Source organism: Lutjanus erythropterus, chromosome 16 (genome assembly GCF_056507025.1).
Source record: "Lutjanus erythropterus isolate fLutEry1 chromosome 16, fLutEry1.hap2, whole genome shotgun sequence".
In the NCBI taxonomy this organism is placed as follows: domain Eukaryota; kingdom Metazoa; phylum Chordata; class Actinopteri; order Lutjaniformes; family Lutjanidae; genus Lutjanus; species Lutjanus erythropterus.
In genome coordinates, this window is record NC_139332.1 from 33,032,840 (window position 1) to 33,052,113 (window position 19,274).

Below are 19,274 nucleotides of genomic sequence, written 5' to 3' on the forward strand. Positions count from 1 at the left end.
CTTAATAATCTCACTTAACTTCATATTAAACAGCTTCACATTTGTTGTGGAAAATCAATTGAAAGTCACAGAAGTGTTACAGTGAATAAAGAAACAATCACACATAGTTTAGTGCAGCTTTGTCTAATAACAGGTGTGAATAGTTCATGTCTCATATGAAGAGACTCACTGTGTTCAGGGTGGTGTGTTTGTCATTCAGGACTCTGGATTCAGTTTCTCAGAGAGCTCAGTGCTGTTGACAGGAGGTGGAGGATTTTGGGCTGAAATATAATAAAGAAAAGACACAGAATTTTATTTCTCTCAGCTGCCAAAAAGTCAGAATATGTTTAAAAAGCTTCTTCACAGTGGATATGATCCCTCTTCTAGTAACACAGACTGACAGTGGCGTAGATGATGTAGGGTTGGTGGGTTTTGTAAACCCATGGGCCCTCTTGTGGTCAAACTTTTTTTTTTTTTTTTTAATGTAATGTTGCCGCGGTTGACCCTCGCAGCGGCAGGTAGCACGGAGTGTTACGTCAAACTGGGTTACTGCATTTTGTTGCATATAAGGGGGGATACAAGCGGCTCCTCCCAATTTGAACTGATCCATGTGTCTATTGAATGTGATTGGCTCAGCCGCTCAGACGGTGACCATTATTTTTCTGGAAAAAAAGAAAGAAAAAAGCAAACAAGGTAGAGGAGATTTGCAAAGATGCTGAAAAGAAAGAAGCCACCAGAAAAAGAGATGTGTTGTGCAGATTAGCATAGGGCAAAAAAGAAAAAAAAGTTAATTGAGGATGCGGCCGTGGTGGGAGAAGCCAGGCCAGTGACGACACGGGTCCGAGCAGCAGCACGGCCACAGCAGGTAAACAAGCACTGTCTGCTGTAACACAGCGCTATCATGATCTCAGACTTGAGACTAGGGTTGTCAAAAGAACCAACGCTACCGGTAATCTGAACGTGACCGAACGTGGATCCGCTCCGGCTGCTTGGTGTGGCCACAGCCACGGTTGAAGCCCATAAACATGACGCGCCATGTGTCTTTCTCCGGTCAGTTGTCATGGGAACAAGACGCTCTGACGGTGGTGCGCATTTAGACCATAATACATCCATGGTTTGGTCATGGTCTATTCCTGGCTTACTTATTCCTTACTTTTTTGGCTTTTTTCTGTCCTCTATTCGAGTGTGCAATGTCAGGCCCCTTTGACCTCAAAACCCATGTGAAATACAGCCCAGTTACGCCACTGCAGACTGATCAATAAATCTCTTGTAGCTGTTTGTTTTTATCTGACTAAACTTGTTTTCCCATCACTTCTCTCTCACATCATCATGATACAGTCACTGTAGGATCAAAACCAGCTCCACAGTGTGAACCTGAAACTGACACGTGTTTCTTATCTGAAGCTCACAGCTCACTGTGACTCCTCTTCAACATCAAAACAAAAAGACTTTTAATCATCTACTGTCAAACATTATTACAATAGAAAATCCATCTTTTCTTTCTCTTCTCAAACTGTGTGACTGCTCTCTCTACCTGTGACTCACTAACTACCTTAAAGTCTTCATTAAAACTTCTTTCAGTTCTGAAACCATGAAACTGTTGCTGGATTCCTTTAAGAGTAAACCAGCATCAAACATAATAAATGAAAAATACAAGCAAATATGATGAAATGTGAACATATAAATGATAATTATCATCATGACTCTGTGTCTCTGAGCCGTTCAACACTCACTGTTGTTAGAAACAGAGTTTGATGTGCTGAAAATAAAAGTTTGTTTTACTTTTGCAATCAGGATAAAATCATCAACTCAAAGTCTAAAATAAAAACAGAAAAAAAGAGACAATCTTTCTGTTTGCGTTTCTCACCAGCTTTCTTCTTTCTGTAAACCATGAATCCAATCCCAGCGATGAGGACGAGAGCGAGAACAACCACTGCAACAATGATGTAAATGTAAACTGGATTCACTGTTGAACAGAAAACAAGAAAAAATATTCACAACCTGATGAAGCAGGTTAGAGAGAAGAACAACCATTCACCAACCAGACCACAATCCTGTATACAGACTCTATATGTTTGTTTATCCTGCTGTTGTTTGTTGTCTTTGTTTAACTGGTTGTTTATGTTGGTTTTTGTCTCAATGAGAGTTTCTGACTGATTTACTGAAAGATACAAACATTCATCCATGTTAAAAATTATGATCATATATTTTGGTATTCAAATGAAGTTTAACATGAATTTGTTTATTATAAGTTGAGGTGTCATTTGTTTCTTATATTACAGACACTTTGTGTGCAGGTCAGGTGACGCCTCACCTTTTCATATTTGGATTCAGGTAATGTGGGAGTTTTTATCAGTAAATGTTGGAACTGAAGCCGCAGTTGAGAAACAGTCTTTTGACAAATATTCATTAACTTTTTTATGACAATTATGGATTTTTGTTTTGTTGGTTTATGACATTTTTGAGTGCATAAAAACAAATAATCTGATTCTTGAAAGTTAGTTGTAACTGAACACTTATTCAGTTCCTGCATCTTTTGTAGTTAAATCTGTGTCTATAATCTCTAAACTGTTGTTACACTTTAAAATCTTTACACAGAGTCTGAAAAAAGGTTGTTTACAAGTATTTAAAAACTAAACTATAATCACAAAGATGGTATAAAAAGTTAAACTATTAATTGATGTTAAGAAAGATGAATAAATTAAATAAATAACGAAATAAAATTATGTTTTGAATGTTTCATTATTTTTCTGTATTTAATCAAAGCTCAGGAAACAGAGAACAGGCAGCACAAAAAAATCATGATGGACAATAATAATTTCTTTAAAACACCTCACACTTTTGACTTTAAATTAAGAAATATATTTTTTATGCCCTTTTCAGAGTACAGAAGTGGACACATGCATTGATTTAATACTGATTTAAGTCTTAAAATTATTACAATATGAAATAAACTAACAACAAAGCAACATAAGGAAATAAAGCTAAAATAAATGTTTTCCACCTTCATCACTTCCGATCTCAGTCTTTCCTTCGTTGGTCCTGATCTCTGCTTTGTCCAGTTTGGTGACGATGTCGTCCTTCACACCAGAGAGATGAAACACACACTCGTACCTCCTCCAGTCTTCAGGTGTGACTGATGAAAGGTCCAGGTCAACACTCATCTGGAAGGTTCCATCATGGTTGGGGAGGATCTCTCCGTGGTCCACGTCCTCATGAATCTCCTCTCCATCTTTCCTCCAGAACAGTGAGGCTCTGTCAGGGTAGAAACCTGAAGCGTGGCAGCTGACTGGAGAGGAGGACGTCTTCTGGAGGAGAGACACTGAGGGACGCTCTGGACAGGAAAGACAAAGACAGTTTATAGGTTTTTTATTAGTATTTACTGTTTATTAATATTATCATTCCTGTTTGATGTCATGTGTTTTAAAGAAGAGAGGGACAGAGAGGAAAAAGACAGATGAAATTAAACTACATCAGGTCATGTGATTCTACCTGTTCTCATCAGAGAGCTCCTCCCATAATCCACAAACTTCTGCAACCACTCAGGACAAATCTGGGTGAGGTAGTTCTTCTGTAAAGCTATCAAAGCTTTGTTATTGTTCCATTTGTGTTTGGTGATGACAGCCTGTTGGTTTGGAGCGATGAATGTGTCTGTCTTCAGGTCAAATGATATGAAGTCTTCTCCATCATAACCATACTGCATAAAACCATTAATCTCATTAGTCTCATCATCCCACTCACAGCCGTACATCCACTGAACAATGTGGACACCTGAGAGACAGAGACAGAGACAGAGACAGAGACAGAGACAAAGACAGAGACAGAGACAGAGACAGAGGCAGCATTAAACCAGAGTGAGATCACAGCACAGTCATCTATCATCAGCTGATATCACATCTTCACCACAGAGACACACTGATCCACACACACCAAAACAGAGGATCTACACCTCCTGCTGTGATTGGCTGGATGGACGCCACTCAGAGCCAATCATCATCTGGACAGTGTGGACGTCTCAGAGACAGACAGAGAGGCAGAGACTGCTGGGAAACAGAGGGACATCCTAACACACACACACACACACACACACACACACACACACACACACACACACACACACACACAGATTAAACCTGATCCTGGACTGAACATTACACCCACTGAGACCCTGCAGTCAGTGGATCAGTCCAACAATGTCCTCGTCCTGTGAGAAACTACAGACTAGACTGTCCTGAAGCTGCTCTACAAGCTTCACTGAAGGACACTTTCAGTCCAGGATTAGTCACCAGACTCCACCTGCTCAGCCAGGACAGTGTGTCCTGTTCAGCAGTGTGTCACTGCAACTGGTCAGAATAAGACACGGACCATCAGGACCAGTATGGAGACTGGGAGGCAGTCTGTGTGTCCTGATTGGTCCATCCATCAGTCCATCATTCAATACAACCAACAGCTGTTTCCACCTGCAGATGTTGTCTTGATGCTGCTGATGTGACCAACACACTGTGGTCAGTAGAGTTCATCTAATCTAATCTAATCTAATCTAATCTAATCTGTAGTTGTACTATATATATGCTGTATATTATGGGATGGACAGACTGTGGTCAGTACAGTGGAGTCGAGCTGTTAAACTTTTTAAACCTCTGATCTGAATGAGACATTTACCATGTCGTCCTGTCAGACAGGTTTATTAAAACACACTGCTGCTCCTCTCATATGTGGACCCAGCAGAAGCAGCCTGTGGCCCATTTACAGTCCGGCTCCGTAGTTTGAGAAACCAGGCAGTAATGTTCCTCTATCAGCTGTGTGTTGTCAAACTGTTGTGATAAACAGGTTCCTACAGTCGAGTTATTATGGACCAACTCACTGTGGACACTTCAGTCCACTTATTCTGATCTAATCTAGTGGAGATAAAGTGTTAATAATCTCTGCTGGTTATTATGGGATGGACAGAAACACTGTATCAGTGTAGTACAGCAGCATCCAGTCGTCTCAGTCTCACTAATGTTTCTGTTGAGTCTGACTGTGTGTTTCAGACCAGAAAAACCTCCATCAAACACTTTAATCTGCCTCAATAAAACACACTTAAAGATGGAGAATGGTGTGTGTGTGTGTGTGTGTGTGTGTGTGTGTGTGTGTGTGTGTGTGTAAAAAATAAAGGATGGAAATATAAACAACTTTTCATCAGTAGAAAGTGAAACATTAACAAACCTCCAGTTTGGTTGAAACGCTGCTTTGCAACTTCAATGTTGTCTTTGAAGACCTGCTGGGAGCCCACACAGATCTGAGTCTGTCTCTGCCAGTACTGAGGATAATCTGCTGTGACTCTGATCATCCAGTCCTGTTTGGTTTCTGTTTTCTTGGTGTTACTGTCATAGTGAACCATCTGAACTTCATCAACCAACCCAACAACCACAAACTCTGGGAAGTTTGAGACTCCAGAAGATCCAGTGAAGAAATTCTTCAGAGAGTGAATCACTGTAAGAAAAAAAAGATAAAGTCATGATTTCAGTTTTTTTTTTTTTAACAGTTTTATAAAATCACTGAACAATGTTATTTATTTTCAAACAGAATCAAAACAAACTACAGTAAATTCAAGACATCCTAATAATCTCTGTTCAATAAATATAAAAATACATTTATAGATATAAATCTTGTTCCAGAAACTCTTTAATTTTTATGATGTTTTTGTTGTGAAAAATGTTTTTATTTAAAAATAATATACCAAGCAAATCACACAATTTCATCATGACATCCTGACTTTCACTGATAGAAAACAGTTTGTAAAAACAGTTGAATATTTTTCTAATGCTGGATATCTGAGTGTGAAGAGAAACTCCAGTTTAGTTTCCAGTTAGTGGAGTCATTTATTATTCAGGATGATTCATTAGCAGCTTAAACTCCTCATTATCATATTAGTTTAAAATCTGAAATCACAAACCTCTCAACAAAATATTTATACTGCTTCTGATTATCATTTTATTTTCTATATTCAACAGATAAAACTTTTGTATTTTATGATATTACATCACTTATGGTATAAATTGGTATATGGTAAAAATAAATTGAATACAAATTTGAAGTCTGATTTTTAAAAGATAAATCCTTCAGTAATTTTTCTTACAGTTTGGAGGTGGGCTGTTTTGATCTTTTCTATTGTTCTGCATTTTCCATAATTATTGATGAGTAAGTAATAAATGACAGATAAATGATGAATGGCAGATTTTTTTGTTTGTGGATTTCAAATGTTTGACTGTAAAGTTTTTTATGTAACCAACAAAAAATAAATATCTGATTCAGTTTAACTGTTCATCTAACTTTCAAATATCTTGATTTATGTAAACTGAAGAATTATTTTTAAATTTAACTCAATATTTTTGATAAACATTATTTTAGAGCTTCTATTAGTTTAAGTTATATACTGGATTAAAATATAATTTTTTCTGGTCACATAAAAAAAAACTTGTCAAAGAATAAATCTATTTCCTGATAATAGATCAAATATCTAAACAGTATTGTTCAGCTGACAGTGTATTTTTGATCTGATACTGATCAATATTTGGGAGTTTTTTGGTGACCCTGATACAAAGTGAGCAGCACATTTCACAGTTAGAAAATAAAGCTGTCACTGTTCTCTGCTGGACAAACTATGTAATGATGACACTGTTTCTAAATGAGCTCAGACCTCGTTTGTCTTTTCACTTCTTCAACTAATTGAGTAATCAGATAAGAAATGTTGTGAGTTCTGCAAATTTTCCCATTAAATTACTTTTGGTTTATTTAAGAGCAATGGTAAAATACAAAAGACAAAATAAGACAAGTCTCTTAAATGAACAACTAAATATTTCCCTTTTTAAAAAATTGTCGTGATTTTAATACATAAAGCATTTTGATGCTCTGTTACAGTTAAAAAAAGTGATCTTCATCTTCTGTTCATGTTTTTCTGCAGACATTACTACCTTTACTTTTACCTTTGTACCTGAGTAAAACGTACTGTGTAAGGTACTACAGTAAAAGTTAAGTTACTTTACTTTGTACTTTTACTTTAGTACCTTATGTAGGACATGCAGATTTTTTATTTTTAATTTGTAATAAAGTATTTTCACATTGTGGTATGATTACTTTTATTTAAGTAAATGATGTGAGTAATTTTTCCATCAGTGCAGGTCAATGATCAGTGTTTCAGTTTCTTTCTGAGTCAATACAGTGTTAAAAACATCAGTCACCAGGAAATGATTTTCTATATTTGGAGCTGTGCACCTCTCAGTCGTGTCTAGAAGGCCACCTTGTATTTTAAAAACTCTCGCGATATTTGTACCCCTTAATTCTGTTGCAATAATTAAACTTGTGCAATCTTTCGCCGGTCTGGGGTTCCCTTCTAAACACAACCTTCTTGAAAAGGCAATTAGAGACAAAGACTGGAATAAACACCTTGTGCATAAAAGTATAGGTGATAACTGTAATTCATTCATAGCTGAACTCTAAACAAATATACGCAGTTTTGTGCAGAAAGTGAAATGCAAATCAGGCCAAAGACACTATTTACTGAGACGATTATTTACCACACTGAGAAATAAGGTTGTTAAGGAGCTCTGAATGGCAAAAGCAACATTTTTTATTAATGCTATTAGTGAAGCAAAGGGAAACGCCAAAGAAATCTGGCAGAATTTTAAAGAAACTAACAGGAAAATCTAATACCATTAATAAAACAAATAAACCAAATATAGAGGGAAATGTGACTCGTGATCCAAAAACTGTGGCAGCAGCTTTTAATACTTATTTTATTGATTCTACAAAAAAATGACTCAGAATAATTTGACATAATGAAATTCAGTCAAATTTCAGCCACTCCTCTAAATACTGACGCTCCCATTCTGACTTTTAGTGAAGTGACCAACTCCAAAGTGTGAAGTTATCAAAGTTTAATTTTTCTCCTACTGTCATTAAATGGATAAAATCTAGGGTGTAACGATTTACTGATGCATCCGATGCGTCACACTTTAATGTGTAAAATACAAGTGTATCTTTTTGGTAAAAAGCTGAATATGAATCTGAAACAAATCGATGCAGCACTAGTGTATGTAGAATAAGTTTGGGTTTTATAAGAAAGATGGGAAACTCTGCTGCAGATCATTTATGTAAAATATGTCTGACAGCAGAGAACAGAGACACGAGTCTGACTCACAGAGACGTCATGTCACTGTGAGAGCAGGAAACAGGAAGCATCACTGTTCCTCCACACTGATCTAAACCACAGCACTCTTCATATAAAACAGAGCAGAAGATCATCTTCCTGCAGAAATACTGATATTTTAAATAGTTTTAAAGTTTGTTCACAGATTCTCATTTAGGCTACAGGATCTAATTTACACCACACATGTTAACATCACTGTAATGTCTCCTGCTCTCTGTCTGTCCTGTTACTATATTTAGTAAAACTATCAAGATGTGTTCTTACAGACAGCAAACAATGTGTTCGCATGAATCAGGTGACTTCACGAGTGGTTGACAATCATGTCGGTGTACCTCAGGGTTCAACTTTGGGTCTTCTGTTATTTAGTTTGTTTATTAATGATCTACCGTTAGATTGTCTACCTACTTTAACTTGTCAGATGTATGTGGGCGACACACTCACATATTTACATGCTAAAAACAAGAAGCAAGCAGCAGAAGAGTTTTCTGCTTCAATGGTCAATATTTCTTTTTGGTTAACAAACTCATGCCTACATCTGAATGTCGATAAAACTGATCGAGATCCAGACCCAGAAGTTACCGTAGCAGGGAGAAGATTATCGGTAGTACATGAGTTTAAATATTTAGGCACAGTATTAGATTCACAATGCACATTCAAAACACAAGTTAAAAAAAGTTGTGAACAGACTCAAATTCAATTTTCAAAATTCAGACACATTATGAGCAACCTAACAACAGAAGTTCACTTCAATGCAATGATTCTTTCACACATGAACTACTGTCTGACCAGCTGGACTCTGACAGGCAGAACTAAATCCAGTAGAAAGACTTTACAAACAGGCTTTGAAAACACTGGATTGTAAAATACCACACAGAAAAAGTATCTTTGGGCAGTCAGCCTTTTCCTATTGAGCAGTGCACACCTGGAACACTGAACCCACAGAACTCAGGAACATCACATCGCTTAACTTGTTCTCCAAATCAATAAAAATCAATCAAACATGTTATTATGATCTGAATTAGTGGTTCTGTCCTTGTTTTTCATAATACATGTTAGGACTTATGTGTTCTTGTATAGTACGTTCTTAACGGGCTTAAATTTTGCTGTCTTTGCTTATGATGATGATGATGATGATGATAATAATAATGATAACAACTATTTATGTAGCACTTTTCATACATAACATGCAACTCAAAATGCTTTACAGTGTGGCATTAAAAAACAACAGGTAAAAAATGTTTTTATGTGCCTTGTTCTTGTGGTAAAACTGTAGTGAACAAGTTTAAGATTAAAACTGCCAAAAAACTCTTTGTTTTAATGTTTTCCCTCTTTTCTGTAATATTCTCAGTTCAGGGGTGAAAGTAACTGATTACAAAAACTGTAATTAAGTAGTTTTTGGGGGTTCTTGTGCTTTTATAAGTATATTTTTCAAAAACTGTACTTTTACTCGTACTTAAGTATGAATTACTCTATGTAATCTAGTTTATTTAAAAATCATAATTGTGTACAGAGTCATCTTTATTTTGAAGCCAAAACGGTTTTCTGATCACAAACAGGCGATAAAAACAAACAACAACAACAACAACACTGCAGCAGCACAGGACTGATGTAAAGATGGTAATGATTAATTACCAATTAATTAATTAAATTATCAAATTAAAAATGTATTCATGGATATTTATTCAGTGGTCTAGAAATGAGAGTAACTTTGTTTTGTCTGGTGGAGTCAACTGCTGAAAAAGGAAACACAAACATGAAATCGGGGGGAACTAAAATGATAAAAAAAAAAAAGTGTTTTAAATATTAGAAATTATTATTGATAACTCGATTGTTAGCATTTCCAACTATCTGTTAAAATGTAGAACATCTGTAACTCTTGTTGTACTTGAGTTTAGACTTTCAGTTCTCTTTCCATCAGTGTCTGAGTTTGTTTGACAGTTTCGTGTTGTTTAGTTTCAGCAGCCATTTTGACATGAAGATCGATCAGACGGATCGTTTAGTGACGTCGTAGTTTTTAAAACTTTTACTAAAATCAAAACGTAGTTCCTAGAACTAAATATTACTTCAAATTAACAGTTAACTTGTATATACAGTATATAAAGATACGTAGCATTTTTCTTTAACAATCAATCGACTATAAATAATCAATAACTCACCTGCCGTCGCGCCCTGTAGACCTATTCCCAGGAGAAACACAAAGATCAAGATCTTCATTGTCAACTGTCGTATCTGAACATTTGATGGATTAAAATGTTTCTTTATCCAGAAAAACAGAGACACTCCTCGAGTTCGAGCAACAAGAGCGAAGTGAGGACAAGAACCAGGAAAAGGTGGTGTTAACTTCTGTCTGAGCCAATGAGAATTTAGCATCAACGTCACTTATAACTGGGTGAAACTGACCAACTCAGGTTATGAACGAAAGTGAAAGTTAAATGTGTTATTTTATTCTGTGTAAGTGGATGGAGAGACACGCGAGTCTCAACTTTGTTCTGATGTGAAAGGAGTTTTAAAGCTTCTGCTGCTCAGATCTTGTATCATGTTTTGTAGGTTAATGTGATGTAATGTGCAGAAATGTGTGAATTTTCTGGGAGGTCAGAGGTCACTGACCTACTATCAGGACAGACAAGATAATAAAACACAAGATAGTTTCCATGAAACAATATTTTATCTCAGTGTTTGACTCTGAAATGAAAAGAAGAAGCAGAGAAATAAAATGAAAGCAGAAAGAGAGTCAGAGACTTTCTGAAACACAAACATCACATCAGGTCACCTCTGTCCTTCACAATAAAAGCCTCTGAACTGATTTGGAGCTGTGGACGCTGAAAACTGCTTGAACAAGAGAAATGAAACACCACTGTTGATGTTTGAACACCTGATGCTGTTTTTCATTTTGTTCGTTCTTTGGCTCCGTTTATTCTGTTTCACTCCTTATTCATTGTTTATGAAGCACTTTATAACAGGTTATAGATGTTTAATGAATAAAACTCAGATCTTTTGTTCTCACTTCTTCAACTGAGACAATATTATTCATGATTATTACACAAAGAAATATGAGTCACATCTTTTTATCTTGATAATTGATTTTGTTTGTGACATTGAGGCTTGAACTCTGGCTGATAAAGACTCTTCCTGCTCACTGCTGATCAATACCTGAGTTTACTGAGTTAACAAAACTCAATATTCCCCCGGGATCAATAAAGTATTTCTGATTGTAAATGATCACTGAGTTTACCCTCACAGAGAAGTCAGCAGTGTGACAGCGCCCCCTGTGGACGAGTTATGTATCTGCCTTTGAACTGCTGAAAAAGTGATTAAAATAATTAATTTTGAGACAGAAGTTTGAAATGTTCATTTCCTCCTTATTACAGTTATTACATTACTGTTTGTGCAGAACATGTAATTTCATTTTTATAATATCTTATTATGGACTTGCAAACTCATAAGAGGTGAAAAACACACACACGTTCATAAAGTGATGGCAGAGGCTGCCATGTGACATGTCAACTGCTCGCCTGCTGCTGATTCACACTCACACACTGATGGCACAGCCTTTAGGGTTCAGTATCTTACCCAAGGACACTTTGGCACGTGGACTGGATGTGGACAACCCCACCATAATATTGTGCTCAAAGACTGGACACATTTTGAACACAGCTGTTCATAAACACATTAACACAAACTCCTTTTTGCTCAACCTACAGTAATAAACTCTGTGGAGACACACTCGTCCTCTGTTGATATTATTGTCTTTCAGAAGCTGCAGCGGGCTCAGTTTTAAAGATTGATTGGCACCAACCATGTCATGCCATGTCTTACTAGCTTGTCCATTCTAAAGTTAAGGGCCGTCCACACCAAGAACTATAACAATAACTATAAATACGTCATCTTAAAAATTCTTCTAACTCAAGTGGGTGACAGATGCACCACATCTATAAAGGTGCAGTCCAGACTCATTTTAAAACAATATATTTCTTGGTGTGGATGACAATTTAGGCTAAATTTTGGTGCAGTAAAAATGACCATGGCCATTTACAAAGAAGTCCCTTGACCTGAAGATATCTGTATGAAAATGAAAACAGCTACAGACCAAAAACTGAAGTAATCAATTTAAGAATCAATAATCAGAACATGGAGCACATCCGTAAACTATTTTTTAATGTTAAATCAGGATTTCTGCAACTCCAGAAAAGGTCTATGTCAGTGTAATTTTTTTTGTAGTTTTATTATTTTCAGAAAATGTGACTAAACAAGTTGTCAGTTTGAATTTCTCTTCTTCAGACTATTTTAAATTAATAGCACAAAGATCAGTAAAAACAAAATGTAGAAGTAATATTCATTTAATTGTAGCTACAATCACATATTTGTCAGCAAATATGTGGAATCACAAAAAAAAGTAAATTTTGGGTACTTCATTGAAACGTAAAACAAAAGTATACAAGAAATGAAATTGCAAAGCTTTTTTATTTAACAGTGAGCTACTGAACCAAACACAGGAAGAGATTTTGAGCATCACTGTCTGTATTGTTACTCCCCACCCTGAGGTGGCTCTACTGAGGTGAACAACACTCCACAATCAACACAAATAACCACAAAGACACACCTTTAAAACGAGCAAATCTGTGGGATTTATTAAAATACAAATAAAGATACTAAATCAATACTATCAAAAGACATAAAGTCAAAACATTAGTTCAAAACAACACAAAATAATTTCATGTTGAGAGGCAGGAACTCCAGCAGTCCCCAAACCACCAGCCTCTGACTTCTGCTGCCTGCAGGTGATTTTAAACACCTCGATCAGGACAGGTGAACCTCATGAACAGTCAGGGTCAGAGCTGGAGAGAGAAGGAAGAGGACAACAGCAAAACACATACAGGTAGAAAAAAGGCAGAAAAAAAAACATCATTTGTCCTGAAAAAACAGCAGAAAATATTTACAAGACTTCAGACAACTCTTTAAGAATCTCAGCTAAAATTAAAATATATTTCAAAACAGATCAAAAGATACTTGAAAACAAATAAAACAAGATGCTCTTGATACATTAAGAAAAACCTCAACAGTATAGATTAATTACTTTGACCTGGTTTAAATAAAAACAAATTCTTCAAACTTAAATATAAATATACAAATAAACTATTTACAAAACTGGAAAATGAATTCTGTACTGATCTGAGTCTGTAACTGTGGTGGATTTCTATGACATAAACACTCATATCGTTTTTTATGTAAATATGAAGAGTGATGTAGTGAATGAACTTTGTGTTTCACTTCTCTTCAGGTAAGAAAAAAACATGAATGATCCCCATTTACCAACATTTATCACAGGAAATTCCACCTTTTGAAAATAAATGACAAAAATAATACTGTCATCATTTAAGTTTTATAAAACACTTTGGATATGTTATGAACAAAATACTGAGAATTTAAAGAAACGATAACACAAATGTCAAAGGGACCTTCATTAAGTCAGTGCTGAAACCACACTTGAGATTTGAAAATATTCAAAAATACATCCCCTGAAAATAAAACTCCCCTCTGCTTTGGTCTGGTTGGGATCAATAATCAATGAATTCTCAGTTTATGGGGGAGAATGTGGCGACATTGCTCCTTGTTCCAGAGCAAAATTTATCCAGAAACCTGAAGAGACAAAAAAACAAATAAAATAATTTATCATAAATGTTTGGAGAATTCAAATAAACAAAGTCACATATTTAAAGAATCATTTAAACCTAAAATATCAATGATTCAGTCATTTAAGTTTTAATTTATTAAAACTTAATGAACGTGTTTACCTTCTATGTGTCTGAAGTAAAATAGTTTGTTGCTAATTAGGTTGAAGATGATTTTAATAAATTAGTGTCAGTTTGTCTGAAGGTTAATATTTGAGTTTTTAATATGATGTTTAATCTGAGCTGCTGATGTGAAGGTTTCTGAAAGCATCTGTGTCTTTCTCTTAATAATCTCACTTAACTTCATATTAAACAGCTTCACATTTGTTGTGGAAAATCAATTGAAAGTCACAGAAGTGTTACAGTGAATAAAGAAACAATCACACATAGTTTAGTGCAGCTTTGTCTAATAACAGGTGTGAATAGTTCATGTCTCATATGAAGAGACTCACTGTGTTCAGGGTGGTGTGTTTGTCATTCAGGACACTGGATTCAGTTTCTCAGAGAGCTCAGAGCCGGTGTCAGGAGGTGTAGGATTTTGGGCTGAAATATAATAAAGAAAAGACACAGAATTTTATTTCTCTCAGCTGCCAAAAAGTCAGAATATGTTTAAAAATCTTCTTCACAGTGGATATGATCCCTCTTCTAGTCACACAGACTGATCAATAAATCTCTTGTAGCTGTTTGTTTTTATCTGACTGAACTTGTTTTCCCATCACTTCTCTCTCACATCATCATGATACAGTCACTGTAGGATCAAAACCAGAAACTGACACGTGTTTCTTATCTGAAGCTCACAGCTCACTGTGACTCCTCTTCAACATCAAAACAAAAAGACTTTTAATCATCTACTGTCAAACATTATTACAATAGAAAATCCATCTTTTCTTTCTCTTCTCAAACTGTGTGACTGCTCTCTCTACCTGTGACTCACTAACTACCTTAAAGTCTTCATTAAAACTTTCAATTCTGAAACCATGAAACTGTTGCTGGATTCCTTTAAGAGTAAACCAGCATCAAACATAATAAATGAAAAATACAAGCAAATATGATGAAATAATAATTGTTATTGAAATTAAATGTTGCTCCTTGTCCAAGTCTAAAATCAAAACACAGAAAAAGAGACAATCTTTCTGTTTGGGTCTCTCACCAGCTTTCTTCTTTCTGTAAATGTAGAATCCAATCCCAGCGAGGACGAGAGCGAGAACAACCACTGCAACAATGATGTAAATGTAAACTGGATTCCCTGTTGAACAGAAAACAAGAAAAAATATTCACAACCTGATGAAGCAGGTTAGAGAGAAGAACAACCATTCACCAACCAGACCACAATCCTGTATACAGACTCTATATGTTTGTTTGTTTGTTGTTTGTTTTTCATGGTCACAGGTGTGATGTTTTCAGGTTATCTCATTCTTGTGAATGTGAAGGCTCTGAGGGAATTTCTTTGAACGTGTTTGTTTGAATGTTCACCAGGACTCAAGCATGCACTGACTAAATTTTTTTGGCCAGTGACCTCACTAAACACATTTTTTTCCATAACTCAAGATTTCATATGCTAATTATGACAAAACTTCACACAAATATCTGATAGGATAAAACGATGAGGTGATGACATTTTGTAGCCAAAAGGTCAAAGTTGAGCTTCACAGTGACATCATAATGTTAATCTCTCTATCAGTCTTCTGTCTTCCTCTAAGTGAAGACAGCATGTTTCTCACAGGAAATTATTCACTATATACAACTTCATTACTTCTGATCTCAGTCTTACCTTCGTTGATCCTGATGATGGTCCTGATCACGTCTTTGTCCAGTTTGGTGACGATGTCGTCCTTCACACCAGAGAGATGAAACACACACTCGTACCTCCTCCAGTCTCCAGATGTGACTGATGAAAGGTCCAGGTCAACACTCATCTGGAAGGTTCCATCATGGTTGGGGAGGATCTCTCCGTGGTCCACGTCCTCATGAAGCTCTTTTCCATCTTTCCTCCAGATGAGTTTGGCTCTGTCACCATCGGGGTAGAAACCTGTAGCGTGGCAGCTGACTGGAGAGGAGGACGTCTTCTGGAGGAGAGACACTGAGGGAAGCTCTGAGACAGAGAGAGAGAGAGAGAGAGGGGTGAGACAGAAGAAACATAGTCTATGAACATTTTGTTGATAAAGCAGGTTCATGTAATTCTACCTGTTCTCTGCAAAGTGTTGTTCCCGTAGTGCAAATACTTCTTCAGATAGTCAGGACAACGCTCTGTGAGATGACGGGTGATGTTTTCATTTCTGTCTTTGTCTTGGTCCCACTGAATTTTGGTGATGAAAGCTTGTTCTGTTGAAAAGGTCCACGTCTTTGATGTCAAGTTAAACTGCAAGAAGTCGTGTCCATCGTAACCATACTCATCAAAAGGGTCAACCTCTTCCCACTTACAGCCATAGATCCTCTGAAAAGTGTGGACACCTGAGAAAGAGAGAGAGAGATGGCAGTAAAGTTCCCAGCACAGTCTGCTCATAATACAGTCATATCAAATTTAATATAAACAGTTTATGACAATGAGTGGAACTATGATACTTATTGAGTGGTCTCAGAGAATCAGACTTCTTCTTCTCCTCTGAAATAACAGAATCTGTTATTTCACAACAAGATGGCACTATTTTGTAAACACATAAAGTATATTGTAAGAAGGAAGTCTGCATCTACTCATGGACGAGAGGTTACAGATGCACGCCTCCTTCTGCACCGTGATACAGGTGGTGAATCGTAGAAAGAAAATAGTTCCTATGAAACTGCTCACAAGAAGGTCTGTGGATTATCTGTAGTAACCAGGTCATGATTTCGGGAAAGAGAGTATTATCTGGCACTTTGAGCAGCTCAAGCTGAGTGCAATTTAGTTTTATTATAGTGTTGAGAAAGCAGGAATCTCCATGGATGATGTCTCCAAAAGTCTGCAACTCACACCAAAACAATCTAGATGGATAAATAGCACAAAAGGTAAAAATGGAAACATAAATTCACCTCCGGGTTGGTTGATCAAACTGTCAATGGTGGAATTGAAGAACCTGTGAGTGAGATGACACTCCTCAGTGTACCAGTCCATGTGTTCTGGATCATCCTCCATCAGTTTCCTCATCCAGTCCTGTTTGGGTTCTGCTCTCTTCATGTTGCTGTCGCAGTAAATCACCTCAGTGTCATCAACCATCACAACACCGACAAACTCTGTGAAGTTTTTAACTCCGAAAAATCCGGTGGAGAAAAACATCAGCGAGTGTTCTTCTGGAAAAGAAACAGTCTTTCAGCTCTTTTACATTTCTAAATCTTTTTTTGTACTAAGCTAATATGTTTTTATATTAGGAATTGTTTTCACCACATTGTCACCAATATTTTATCTTCTTGCACAATCAAATACTGTTGTGTTTCCTGATTCACAAAGACATTTTTCACTGCAGTTTACAGGAAATTAAATCCACTTGTGAGGGATGGAATTCAGAATATGCTTCACATGGAGGAAGAAAGGTTTCTTGGAGCAAACAAAATTCATTCATCACATCTGATCTCAGACTTACCCCAGTTTTTTCTGATCACTTCTTTGTCTAGTTTGACAACAATGTTGTCCTTGTCACCAAACTTGAACACGCACTCATATTTCTCCCAGTCTTCAGGTTTGAGCGGCGGGACGAGGTCAACACTCAACCGGAAGGTTTCATTGTCGTTTGGGAGGATCTTGAGAGGATCGTCTGCGTGAAGCTCCTTTCCGTCTTTCCTCCAGAACAGAGTGACGTCTTTATGGTTGAAACCTGAAGCGTGGCAGCTGACAGGAGAGGATGGAGTCTTCTGGAGGAGAGACACTGAGGGACGCTCTGGACAGGAAAGAGAAATAAAGCGATGCAGTGGGCCTTTTAGGTGACTTGAAGATACACCCATCAGCGGCTGTATGAGACACACTGGGCTTTTGACACAGTATTAAAGGGATAGTTCATCCAAAAAATGAAAATTCAGTTATCATCCACTCACCCTCACGCTCAATGAAGGTCAGATTTATTTTCTTAGTCCACAAAACACTGCTGGAGTTTCACAGGAAAAAAGCTGTGCAGAATCTCCCAAATAATGAAGGTGCATAAAGTGTAGCAGTATGGAGGCATTTTATGTTTTTATCCTGTTGTTCTTTTACATTTGAAAACTGGTCACCGTTCACTTCCATTGTTCGGGAGATTCTGCAGCACTGTTTCCCTGTGAAACTCCAGCAGTGTCTGGTGGACTAAAGAACTTAAACCAAACTTGAGGGTGAGGAGATATTGACTGAATTTTGATTATTGGGAGGTAGAAGGATGGCTCAACCAAACACTGGACTTTCACCCACGAGACTGGGATTCTTGTCCCACGTGAAACCAGAACATTATTAAAAGTTTGAAGGTATATAACATAATGTGACTTTCATCATCTGAGTCACTTCAGTGAACACATTATCACAGCGTTAATCACATGTTAAAGAGGCTTTCTGGCTGTGTCAGGTACAGCTGCTAAAGAGTATCATGGCCGTCAGTATCAGACACCAAAGGTCTCCGTCCGCTGATATGTGATGAGTTGGGATGAGAACGTGCTGGCTTGGAGGAGAGACGAGGTGTTTGCAGCCTGCAAGCTCACCACCAGATACCACTAAATCATACACACTGGTCCTGCAAATGTGTGTGTGCAAAACAGCAAACTGATTTTTTCTACCTCACTTTCTCTTGTGCAGCATCTGTTTGTGCAAACGGGCCATTTCCTGTGACTTGTGGTGAACACAGTTTCTGTTCCCACGCACCCCCCAGAAAACAGCGGTAAAGTGTGTTTTAACAGCAATTAAATGATTTAATTTTCTGTTAACTGCAGTTAACAGCTTAAACATTTACCACACACTCAAACTGATGCACAAAAACTCACAAATGTGTATAAATAATAGGCGATGTGAGTGCAAGAATATTATATAACAATATAATATAAGCATTATATTACAAAGTATGATTGTGTATATTTCAATATAGGCCTACTGTATAGCAAACGAGATCAAATGTCCTTGAAATTATTTATTTATCTTTTGATCAATTAAATATTAAGTGTACTGCTCCTGTGTAAAATGCACAGATTACATGTATAAAATCTTTAATACTCTTCACCTAGAAATGAATTAAATCAAAGAGTTTAATTAAGAAATCAATTTAGAAAAAAAATGGAATCTTACCTGAAGATGCAACACGACAGAAAATGATCAATATGAATAATTTCTTCATCTTGTTTTGATAAAGACAACGAGCTGATGAACTTTAGACGAAGTCTGTTCTGAGTCCAGACATGAAAGTTCACAGACAGTTCATAACCACAACCACAGATATATGAAGCATCCTGCACACCGAAGCAAAAGAATGGAGGAATCTAACAGCTTTAAAGAAAGTTATAAATCTGTTTAG

General features: G+C 36.7%; 2 protein-coding genes and 1 long non-coding RNA gene across 10 annotated transcripts in view; all 3 read right to left on the reverse strand.

Annotated features, from left to right (window-relative positions):
* The window catches only part of LOC146313445 (class I histocompatibility antigen, F10 alpha chain-like), a 50,649-nt gene extending 40,149 nt beyond the window's left edge, over positions 1-10,500 (reverse strand). For 5 of the 8 annotated variants that reach the window (XR_014772056.1, XM_084739250.1, XM_084739249.1 and 2 more), the window contains exons 1-6: positions 10,327-10,495; positions 5,188-5,454; positions 3,472-3,750; positions 3,010-3,313; positions 1,847-1,944; positions 170-260 (exon numbers count right to left, since the gene is read on the reverse strand). Coding sequence is in view for 7 of the 8 variants with exons in the window: in XM_084739250.1 (XP_084595376.1) it covers positions 196-260; positions 1,847-1,944; positions 3,010-3,313; positions 3,472-3,750; positions 5,188-5,454; positions 10,327-10,384 (1,071 nt within the window). In the remaining variant the exon portion in view is untranslated. Of the gene's footprint in view, positions 1-169; positions 261-1,846; positions 1,946-2,983; positions 3,314-3,471; positions 3,751-5,187; positions 5,455-10,326 lie in introns of all 8 variants that reach the window. The other 3 variants (XM_084739247.1, XM_084739246.1, XM_084739252.1) reach the window with 2 other exon arrangements.
* Positions 10,501-13,409: 2,909 nt separating this feature from the next.
* On the reverse strand, positions 13,410-14,838 carry LOC146313447 (uncharacterized). The gene is made up of 2 exons (XR_014772059.1): positions 14,292-14,838; positions 13,410-13,807 (listed from the first exon to the last, which is right to left on the reverse strand). It is a non-coding gene; the product is annotated as an uncharacterized LOC146313447 (long non-coding RNA).
* Positions 14,839-15,566: 728 nt separating this feature from the next.
* On the reverse strand, positions 15,567-19,159 carry LOC146313448 (major histocompatibility complex class I-related protein 1-like). Its single transcript, XM_084739473.1, has 5 exons — positions 19,049-19,159; positions 17,394-17,687; positions 16,846-17,103; positions 16,024-16,290; positions 15,567-15,931 (listed from the first exon to the last, which is right to left on the reverse strand). The coding sequence occupies exons 1-5, from the start codon at positions 19,095-19,097 to the stop codon at positions 15,567-15,569; spliced, it is 1,233 nt and encodes a 410-aa protein (XP_084595599.1). The 5' UTR covers positions 19,098-19,159.
* Between the last annotated feature and the right edge of the window lie 115 nt (positions 19,160-19,274).